A 10,779-nucleotide genomic window follows, 5' to 3' on the forward strand; every position below is an offset into this window, starting at 1 on the left:
AGATTGTCCTATCAAAGCATAAATAAGCTAACTGATGTAAGCTGGGCTAAAACCAAAGATAGTTAAAAATAATGCCACCGGTACCAGAAGCTTACAGCAAGCTTGAGGTCTTTAATGTAAACAGCCCTATTTTACAAGGAACTATCAACCATTAAGTTACAATGGGCTTTAAAACATAACTTTCTCACATCTGCTAAGACGTGGGAATCAAAACCTAGAAAAGTGAATTTTCTTCAGAAACCTTCTGAGCCAGAGAGGTCTGAAAAGATATTTTAATCCAATCCAAGCTTCTTGTTTTGAAATCAAAATTAGGCAAAGAAAAGTTTAAAGACCACAGTGACACAACTAGTTAGTGGCAAAGTAATGGTGGCAAAGTAATGATGCCAAGTTCCAAATCTAATTAGTTAACTGTTCTTTCAGTTCAAATACACTCTCTCGACAAGAATATTGAGGCTGCTGTGAAATTAAACCCCCTCCTCTAGAGATCAATTTAATCCACACAATTTTCCTCACTAACACCAACTGTTCTAAAAGGCAAAATTACATTACTAATTTTGAAAACAAAGTTTTAGGACTTTTGCCTCCTGCTTATGTACTGCCTTTAAACAAAACATCCTCAACTACATCTTTAGCTGGAAAGAATAAACGAAAGACACTTACTCGACGTGAGCCCCATTCGCCACAAGGGCACTGATGCATTCTAGGCTCCCAGAGCGAGCTGCCTTGTGAATGGGAGTTTCACCCTCACAATCCTGAAACAACAAAAAGCAAAATATACACATACTTAGAACAAAACTTCTGACATTTTGGAAGTAATGTCATTAACACAGATCAGAGACCTTCTCATTCTTTCTTGAAGTAAAACATGTTGAGCAACATCTGAAGCAGAATACAAAGAAATCTATACGTGAATGGAGGATGAGAACGAACCAGGAGGGGCCAAGATATTTGGTCATTGACCAAATATCTTGGGGCCTCTCCAGTAGTGACAGCGTGATTGCTCTCAACAGTGATTTATAAATCACTTTACACTGGATCTTAGCACGTGTGTTTTATATAAACCCAGAGTAAGTAACCAAACAAACAAGCCAACCAACCACACACATTAAAACAGTCATCAAGGCCAAGAAATAGCACATAATAGCTGACATATGGTCTCAGCTACCCACTTTCCTCTGTGCCTACCCCAATGCTAACCCGAGTCAACATCATCAATGCCGATCTTGAATCTTCTGCTTTGAACTTGAAGTGGGACCACAACTTAGACAAGATGGCTTGAGGTTCAACAGTTGATCTATTTCCAATATTTACTAGAGGGAATATTTACTAAATATTCCCAATCTATTTTCAGTATTTATTAGAGGAAAGGGAGAAGAACACAAAGGTAAAGCAAACCAAGCTTCATAAGAATGAAATTCCTGCTTCAGAAAGTGCAGAGGGGGTGGGGTGGCGGCGGGGGTGAGGTGTGGCACACACACAGGCAGAGAAAAGTGATCAGACCCAGGAAAGCCACTGTGAACATCAGCAGTCAACCCAGGTCTACACTGCATGAATGAAACAACCTGAAAGACCATCTTCATAGGCTATCAGCTAAGCAAGAGAGAGGAAAGGCAATCAGACACAGCAATCAAGAGAAGAAAGTGCTTTCCGGTGGAAAATGAAGACTGGGAAATCCTGGGGGCTCCACAGCAACACTTCTTGAATACTCACACTGCAACCTCACTGGAAGCTGAACTGCGCAGACTACCACACAATTAAGAGACCAAGATAAAAATGAGTGCAGCAACTGTGGGTCACTTAGAAAACAGTTCATTCCTAAACTCAGTAAATAGCTAAGCTCCTTCACCAATTCATACTCACAGGAATAAACATGAGGTGAGGGCCACCCAAAGTTAAAAAAAACAGCGGTAGATTAATTTACTGAAAAATAAGAGTATGAAAGGCTCCAGTGCTTGGTAGAGGGAAAAGTGTGCACATTTATTTACACAAAGGTCTAAAGAGACTATAAAGCAATGTAAAGTTCTAAACAGAAAAATCCATTTTTGAAGACAGAAACACAGAAAACCATGCGGCTATAAACTATCCAGTCAACTCGGATTTTTTAAAAAGCGAAAACCTAGCCCTATCCTCCCCAAAAGAGAGGTGAGGAGGGGAGAGAAGTAGTACAAAATAAAGACAAATAAAAATTACATAAAAACATTCCCAGGAAAACTGGAGCTGAGATTTAGATAAAGTTTTGCCAAAAAAGAAAAAAGCTAAAAAGGAGAAAAGGTCTTTAAAGCTATCCTTGGAACAAGACAAAAAAGTAAGGGTCTGTCATGGTGGGATATTAACAGATGACAATGAAAAAGCAAAACTACCAAGCTCTGCAGGGACAACCTTTAAGGACAGAGCAAACACTAGAGAAAGGCCCGGACATCCTGAGAGAAGGTAGCCAAGAGAAAAGATACGTAAGACTAAAGAGCCAGGTGAAGGTGCCCGGGCCTCCAGCTCAGCCCAGTCACATCGCAGCCACAGCAAATTGAGTGATCTATAGGGAACTGGGAGCTGTGCCAGAATGCTCAAGACAGGCTGGGCACCCTGGGTTTTCATAAAGAAATATTTCATTTCCAATCTAGATATGAAAAATTGAAGACAACATCAAATGCCAGCAAAATTCTAGAAAAGGCATATGAAAGAGAAGGTTTGCTAATTACATACCAAAGCTAGTCAATATAGATTCACTAAAAACAAATCACAGGAAAGCTGACTTCATTTCCTCTTGGGGAAATCGAGAACACAGGCCTCTAGGCAGCATACGAGCTTTGGTAATCTCACAGGCTCACCTCAGAGACTGCCAAAAAAGTCTGTGGTATTAACTTTGAGGAAAATGAACTTAGAACTGTTAGTAGCTAACATGCCAAAAGATTAACAGACTAGAAACTGGCTTAAAACACTGCATCAACAGGTTCAAAAAATTAAATGGACACAACAAAGGAGAAAAACCTGGATTGGATCTGGCATCCTGAGTTTATATGAGAAATGACAGAAACTGTCTACCTGGAGATGAGTCAGCAGGCAGGCGGGGTGGGGAGCTAACAAAAGGGCTATTGTGTCCTCTAGAGTCACTGGGTGCCCATAACAAGAGGTGTTGAAATTCACCCACTACATAATAGAGCGAGATGATGCCTCAGATTCGGATGTAAACTCCACATGCCAGCAGACCACAACTACCTAAGATACACTAAGGAGAAATTCCAGGATGCTGAACAATGCCAAATGATATGCACTAGGCACATGTGAGGACTTGGAAATGTCTACCCGGATACTTCAAATACAGGGAGGGCTGAAAAGAAAAAGATTTTAGGATTCTGCCTGGGAAGAAGCAGAGTGTGGTAGAGGTTTCCAGGAGGTGTTATCTAGAGGCATCTGAGAGGAAGGTGGGGGACCCAGCAGCACACTTTCTGCCTCACTCTCTTTATCTATTGAAAATACTGAACTGCCATAAGACACTTTGAAAAGGGGGCTTCTTGATTTAAAAAGGTCTGGAAAGCAGTGTTAGACAATTTCTCTAGTCCTCTCTAAATAAGATGCTATGTAACAATTTGATGAAAATTAACCTACAAAAATTATATACTTAAATTCCATTCTATTAATTACTGCCATTCATGGAATTATTAACGGTATTTTACTGATAAGGAGATTGAGCCACAAAGTTAATGACTTGCCCAAGGAATCAAGCCCACACTGCCCTTTCTACCAGGGGACAGGGGTAGGGAAGAAGGAAAAACACAAGGTGCTGCCCAGCACATAAGGGTATTGAGTAGGTAATTCATAACTCTCGAATTTATGAAGACAAGCAACAGAGCAGCAGAGAAATACACATTATGTAAAGGCACACGTGCAGAGATGGAAGGAGAGAAGTGGCAGCACAACCTTAAAACTTGTCCCATATCCCACATTTCAGTTTAGTAACAAACAGGCCTCAACTCTTGGCCACCTTCCCTTACATTTTCTTTTCTACTTCACATCTTTTAAGGGGACAAACTGCCTTATAACTTACCCCACTTTCCCACTGATCCTTGTTTTAAATCATGGCTAAAAACACCTTCTTTCTCAATTACTTACTGCTCAGGTGGGTAGCTGGGTTTTTAGAAGAGGGACTAGCAACAACCTTATACCTGGTTATCATGAAGGATTAAATCTTGGGAAAGACAGAAAAGTAGAAAGAAGACTTTGCATCCAAGACCTTGATGACTATAAAGCATTTAAAGATAGGAGTAAATAAGGCATAAAAACCAGCTCCCAGAGCCCATGCCCAGGTCTTAAGAGATGAAAATTATAAATTAGTCTAAGGACTAATCCATCTGCAGCAAAAGATGCTGAGTCTAGGGACTGCTCCCAGTCAGACAACCTAATGGTTATTAGATGCTGCTTGTCTCACACAACTAAGTACCTAACAATCTAAGCGCGTGTGTGTTTGGTTTAGGTGAAATGATACTGAAAACACACCATGAAGAAAAATCTGGCACAATTATGTTCCTGTCAGTATGTTTAAATACCAAGTCCTCAAGTCACTTACTCTTCCCACTTAGTAAATGATACTTAGCACTTATCTGCATCAAGGCATCAACTTGTATCCGAAGCTCACTTTGGAGCTGACTTAATAGCCATGCTTTTCCCAGGATGAAAGTGTTTTTATAATTATCTGTGGAAATGAGGCTAAGGCAGCTATGAGTAGAAAGCCAGGAAACCTGGGCTCAAGGCCAGGCTCCTTTAATTACCAGCTATAACCTTGGGCACATCACCCTGGATCAGTTTATCACACAACAGGTGAAAGCACTCTATGAACGGAAAGCATTCCTATGGAAAGGGCCTACTATCCTCCACAAACAACTGAAGAAACATAAATTCCAGTCTGCCCTCAGGTAAAGATATCAAACTCTAATTAAGGCCTCGATTTAAAGCAATGCTGTGTATAATTATAACTGCAAAAAGAAAAAGCAAAAGCAAACCAAGTCCATCACCAGCACTCTTACCGGTTTGTTAATGTTGGCTCCTGCTTGAATCAGCCAGACCAGGCACTGAGGATGTCCCCCAAAGGCTGCAATGTGGGCTGGCGTCTGCGCGTACCGCGTAGTGGAGACGTTGAGTGTGGCTCCCGCTCTCACCAACTGCACTAAGCACTCCAACTTCGAAAACAAGAGGGGTAATGAAAACACGCAGACATGTCAGTACACTATTCAATATTACATGAATAATCGAAATTCTATAATGGCGACAAATGGCATTGTTACCAGTTTTTTAACAGATTAAGTCACTCTTTCCCAATGCCGTGCAAATTTTAAAGGACATTTAAGATAACATATTCCCTTGTCCTTATGAAAAAGACGGTAGATAGAAATAGAAAAATGCAAAAAGACGACTAACACTATACAGATTTAAATATTTCGGTTTCCCTACAATTGAATAAGCCAAAATCAGAAAATATTGGACTGCGCTGTTCCAAGACTTCTAACAAAACTGTTTGTTGCACAGACTATTCTAAACAAAAACGTTAAAGGGCTTGGTGGGTTAAAAAACTTAGTGTAGGCCGGGCGCAGTGGCTCATGCCTGTAATCCTAGCACTTTGGGAGGCCAAGGCGGGTGGATCACTTGAGGTCAGGAATTTGAAACCAGCCTGGCCAACATGGTGAAACCCCATCTCTACTAAAAATACAAAAAAATTAGCCGGGCGTGGTGGCGGGCACCTGTAATCCCAGCTACTTGGGAGGCTGAGGCAGGAGAATTGCTTGAACCCAGAAGGCGGAGGTTGCAGAGGGCTGAGATCACGCCACTGCACTCCAACCTGGGCGACAGAGCAAGTCTCCATCTCAAACACCAATACCACCACCACCACTTTGTGTAATGCCAGGCGCAGTACCTCATGCCTGTAATTCCAGCACTTTGGGAGGCCAAGGCGGGTGGATTACCTGAGGTCAGGGGTTCAAGACCAGCCTGGCCAACACGGTGAAACCCCATACTGGGGTTTCAAAAATACAAAATTACAAAAATTAGCTGGGTGTGGTAGTGCATACCTAGAATCCCAGCTACTCAGAAGGCTGAGGCAGGAGAATCACTTGAACCTAGGAGGTGGAGGTTGCAGTGAGCAGAGATCACGCCGCTGCACTCCAGCGTGGGCAACAGAGCAAGACCCTGTCTCAAAAAACAAAAAACCCCACAAACTTTGTGTAGCTATAGTAAACTCGTCATAGTCAAAGACTATTTTCTATAGTGTGCACAACTGTGCACTTTTACACAAGCCAGCACTGAATACTCATTGAATACTCAATAGAGGCCCCATTCTCCACATTTTTTTACTTTTCAAATGACTTGTATTTAAAAACCCTATAGGGGAAAAAAGCCTACAGCATAACTGAGCAATGCACCTAGTGGGTGACTAACATGGCAAGTTAAGACTTTGTGGCCAAGCACCAATACCATGATAGCCTCCGGCTCAAATAATTTAGCGCATTCCACAAATTTAGCAAGTGCCTACCATGTGCCAAGCAACTGTTCAACCCACGTTCTCTGATCCTAGACTGCTCATTTTCCCTCACTCCAATCACAATGCAGTTAGGGAACAAGCTATGCCTGACTGCAAGCAATTCTCTTCAAGAGGAGAGACCTCACCTGAAGACAAAACACCTGACACTCTACCATCTCACCTCAAGGTTTCTTTTTCCATCTCTCTTAGCACTTTCAGGCTTTCAGTAAACACTCCTGTGAGATGAAGAGTACACAGATTCAAAACACCCTCTTCAACCAACTTGGACCTGGGAGTAAAGGCTGATGTCTATTTATTGCCTTTATTAATTTACTGGGTGAAAATGAAAGTATTAATTAGCGATAAGATGAACAGGTTGCAAATCCAATAAAAATAAAACGGATGAAAATCACTTGGCGTACCAAAAATCAGCTATTCAGGGCTCGCTGGCCTTAAACCTGTTACCCTTGGGTTCAATTTAGAAACTTGGATTTGGAATTCTGGAAAGATACTGTTCAATATGGTATCATAAAAGCTACAATAGAGATTTTAAACAACCCGTTTAGTCCTCTGGCAACAAACGAGTCTTACCAACGGTTAGGGGATCTTGTGCACCACTGGCACATTTCTAAGAACACGAGCCTGAAACCTGTGTAAGAGGGCAGCCGTTAGCAGCGCTGGGGAGAAAGCCTGGACTTCGCAAGCGGTAGCCCTGAGTCCTGGCCTGATTTCTGTCCTAACGGCTTCTTCTCAGAAGGAAATGTTTGGACACTGGACAGGGGCTTTCTAAGGCCCCTTCCGTATCTAAGACCAAAGAGCCCTATGATTCAGACAGCTGGAAACAATGAAGTAACTGCTTCTTGTTACAACATTTGATGACCAAGGTAAAGCTACTACTCAAAGTCCCATGGAAGTAGACTTTTGAAAAGTGATTTCAGTTGTTTTTTAAAAAACTGTGATAAAATACACATTAAAAAATTACCATTTTAATGTAACTATTTTAATCCCCAGAGACAAGTGGAGGCACCACTGGATTACATTTTCTAAGTGACCATCTGTAATGAGGCTTTAAGCATTCCACAGATCGTTGTTCACTGACTGTCACCCAGTATTGTGTCGTTCTCAACCAGGGTAGAAAGGACAGAATCCTAAAGTTTAGTGTAAAAATAAACCACAGCAAGAGACACTCCGGAGGGAGGAAATCCTCAGATTACTAACTGCCTCGGGAAATCTATTTAAGGCTGCAGGCAGAAGCGCAGGGAGGAGGCTTTATTACTTTTGTTTGTTAAGAAACTCATTTCCCCTGGGCACCTGTTTTCTCCAGCAGGTACTACGGTTGCACAACTTCAGAGACAGTGCCACAGGAACCTAACAGCCCTTGAGGACTGATTAACTTGCTTGTCCCACCCCGATCGTCAAAACTCCTTTTTCATTTCTTTTATTGAAAGAAAAGTGACTTTTCCACTTTAAAAGAATCAGAAACTGCTTTCCAAGAGATACAGCTGCGTTGTGAATGTAGCACCAGGGGCAGCAAGGTAAACCGCAACTTCATCAGCTGGTAACGACATTACCAGGGCCAGGCCTTCTTAAAGTAACTTATTTCACATTACCTCTCACATATTTCTGCAAAACCATTTAACCCCATCTCATCATTTACGAGAAAAACACTATAAATATCCCTGAATTTTAGTGAATTAAGAAATATTAATTAAAACCAGTCACTTCTGAAATGCACGGTGAAATCTGATTTAAGATTTCTGAGAGCAAGTACCCCAACGACTTCACAGATGAGGAAACTGTAGCTATCCAACCTTTTAAAACCTTAAAGCAGCACTGTGTTCCCCCAGAATTTTCAGTTTAAGAAAAAAGAGGGGAACGTAAAGCCTCCACGGGAAGAGAATTCTGCTTAATTTAACCACTTCTGCAGTAATTTAGATCCAAGATAAACACAGCCGTCACTAATTTTCCTGAAGCGGGGCCAGCTACGAGCCTTAAAGCAAACCCAGAAGCTGGAGAGCCGGCCTCCATCCCACACAGCTGCCCGGGCCTTCCAGTCCCGCCGGGGCGCTTGCTCCTCGGCTGAGCTCGTCCGCAGCGCAGCCCTCGGCTACTGGCGAGGATGTGCGGAACCAGAAGGCCGACCGCGCCCGGGCATTCCCCGCGCGCCTCTGACCCCAGCTCGGCTCCCCGGAAGCCGCCTGGGCGACTTCGCGGCCTAATACCCGGCTCTGCGAAATCGCTCGCGCCTCCGGCCCGGCCTGGAGGGCACCGCGCCATCCGCGCGCGCGCGCTCGCACAGGTTCCGGCAAACAGGCGCCGGGACCCTTGGAGCCCGCCTTGTTAGAAACTTGCTACGCGCGCCGCCGCACATGCGCCCTAGGCCCCTCCGGACGCAGGCCCCTCCGGACGCAGGCGCCACCGACCCCACTTCCGCCCCGCGCCCCCCGGCTGCCCCGCGGCGGCTCCGGGCCGCGAGCGCTGCCGCACAGGCGCCCTAGGCCCCTCGGGGCACAGGCGCCGCCGATCCCGCTTCCGCCCCGCGATCCCGGCACGCCCCACGTCCCCCGCACCTCAGACCCGCTTTCCCCGACTCCCACTGGACAGCAGCGGAAAATGGCGCCTTAAAGCGTTCGCACCCACCTTGCCGAAATGCGCGGCCCAGTGCACGGGCGTCCAGCCATAGAAGGAGTCCTCAGAGGCCAGGTGGGCGTGGGGTGTCTGCTGCAGCAGCGAGCAGAGCGTGGCCAGGTCGCCGTCGCGGCAGGCGCGGTGCAGCGGGAAACGGAGCGAGAGCAGCTCCTCGCTGGAGAAGCCCGCCTCTACGCCCGCGCCCGCTCCCGCCGCCGACATGGTCCGTCACCGGAGAGCGCGGGGCTCGCTGGCCTAGAGGACGCGTCGGGTAGGACTCGAGAAGCCGCCGCCGCAGCACAAAGGAACGAGACTAGCGCCGCGGTCGCGTCCCACAGGCTGCCGAGCGGAGCGCGCACAGAGGGGGCGGGGCGGGGCCTGGAGCGGCCGGGCTGGGGGCGGGGCCTGGCCCAGAGGACGCCTTGTGCAGCCGGGCAGGGTCGGGGCCTGGAGCCGCGGACCTCTGGAGCGGCCGGGCAGGGGGCGGGGCTTGAGCCAGAGGCCGCCTGGAGCAGCCGGGCGGAGGGCGGGGCTTGGAACTGCGGACGCCTGGAGCGGCCGGTAGGGGGCGGGGTCTAGCCTAGAGGACGCCTGGAGCAGCCGGGTAGGGAGCGGAGCCTGGACCAGAGGACGCCAGCAGCAGCCGATTAGGAGGCGGGGCATGGGGCTGTCGACGTCTGGAGCAGCCGGGCGCTGGGCTTGGGCTAGAGGACGCCTGGGGCGGCGGGCGCCTGGAGTAGCCAGGCAGAGGGCGGGGCCTGGCTTGGGTCCACGCCTGGGGCGGCCGGGGGCGGGGCCTGGCTGGAATTGACGCGTGGAGCTCCGGTGGAGGGGGCGGGGCCTGGCTGGGCCGCTGCCTACAGCGGCTTCCGGGGCTTGGAGGTCACGGGGCTCGGAGGTCACGGGGCTGGCTGTGTGGGGGGCTCAGGGGCGTAGAGTGGCTAAGCAGAGGTCTGAGCGGGTCCCGGGGCCTCCGGCGCGGTGGGTCTCGGCTGCCCCCCGGGTGCGGACTGTGATGTCTCCAGCCTGGGAGCCGGTCCGGGCGGGGAATCCTGGCTGCCGGGGGCGCAGGTTGAGGCTCTGCGGGCCCGCGCCCTGAGCGGGTGGGAGTCACGGGTCTCCCGGAGGCCCAGTAGCGCGCGGTGAAGTTGTCCGGTAAAAATTTATGGAGCGCCTACGCGGAGCAGGGCTTCTCGTTAAAATCTGGGAATCAGCAAGCCCTAGTTCCTTACAGAGCAGGACAGATTCCTCGGTTTTGTCCGAGGGACGCCTTCTTCGGAACCGAGTGCGGTGGGCTAGGACTATACGTTTGCAAGTTTAAGAGATAAGCGAGAAGACCAGACAGAGCAAACAATAAAAGGCTTTTTGTTGAGAACTGTATAAATGTAAGGGAATACTAAATCCCCTATTTTGAATGACAGTATCATGGACTTTATTACATATGTAATTTTATTCTGATTATGAAAGCATCAGTAATTTCACTATTGAGGAATAACCACAATGTTTTGTGAATATTTCCTTTGCTTCTAAATATGCGGTCTTTTTAAATCATGTATTTTATTTCATTTGTATATATAGTTTTTCGCTGTGTAAATTTCCTTCCTTTTTGCAAAATTCTACGTCACAAATTGAACTTTAACAAGGCA

General features: G+C 46.9%; 1 protein-coding gene across 4 annotated transcripts in view; it reads right to left on the reverse strand.

Moving 5' to 3' along the window:
• Positions 1-9,812, reverse strand: part of ANKRD10 (ankyrin repeat domain 10) — a 36,709-nt gene extending 26,897 nt beyond the window's left edge. For all 4 annotated transcript variants that reach the window (XR_004666021.3, XM_034936991.3, XM_034936993.3 and 1 more), the window contains exons 1-3: positions 9,146-9,812; positions 5,019-5,171; positions 661-752 (exon numbers count right to left, since the gene is read on the reverse strand). Coding sequence is in view for 3 of the 4 variants with exons in the window: in XM_034936991.3 (XP_034792882.1) it covers positions 661-752; positions 5,019-5,171; positions 9,146-9,355 (455 nt within the window). In the remaining variant the exon portion in view is untranslated. The remainder of the gene's footprint in view (positions 1-660; positions 753-5,018; positions 5,172-9,145) is intronic.
• Between the last annotated feature and the right edge of the window lie 967 nt (positions 9,813-10,779).

Source organism: Pan paniscus, chromosome 14 (assembly GCF_029289425.2).
Source record: "Pan paniscus chromosome 14, NHGRI_mPanPan1-v2.0_pri, whole genome shotgun sequence".
Classification (NCBI taxonomy): domain Eukaryota; kingdom Metazoa; phylum Chordata; class Mammalia; order Primates; family Hominidae; genus Pan; species Pan paniscus.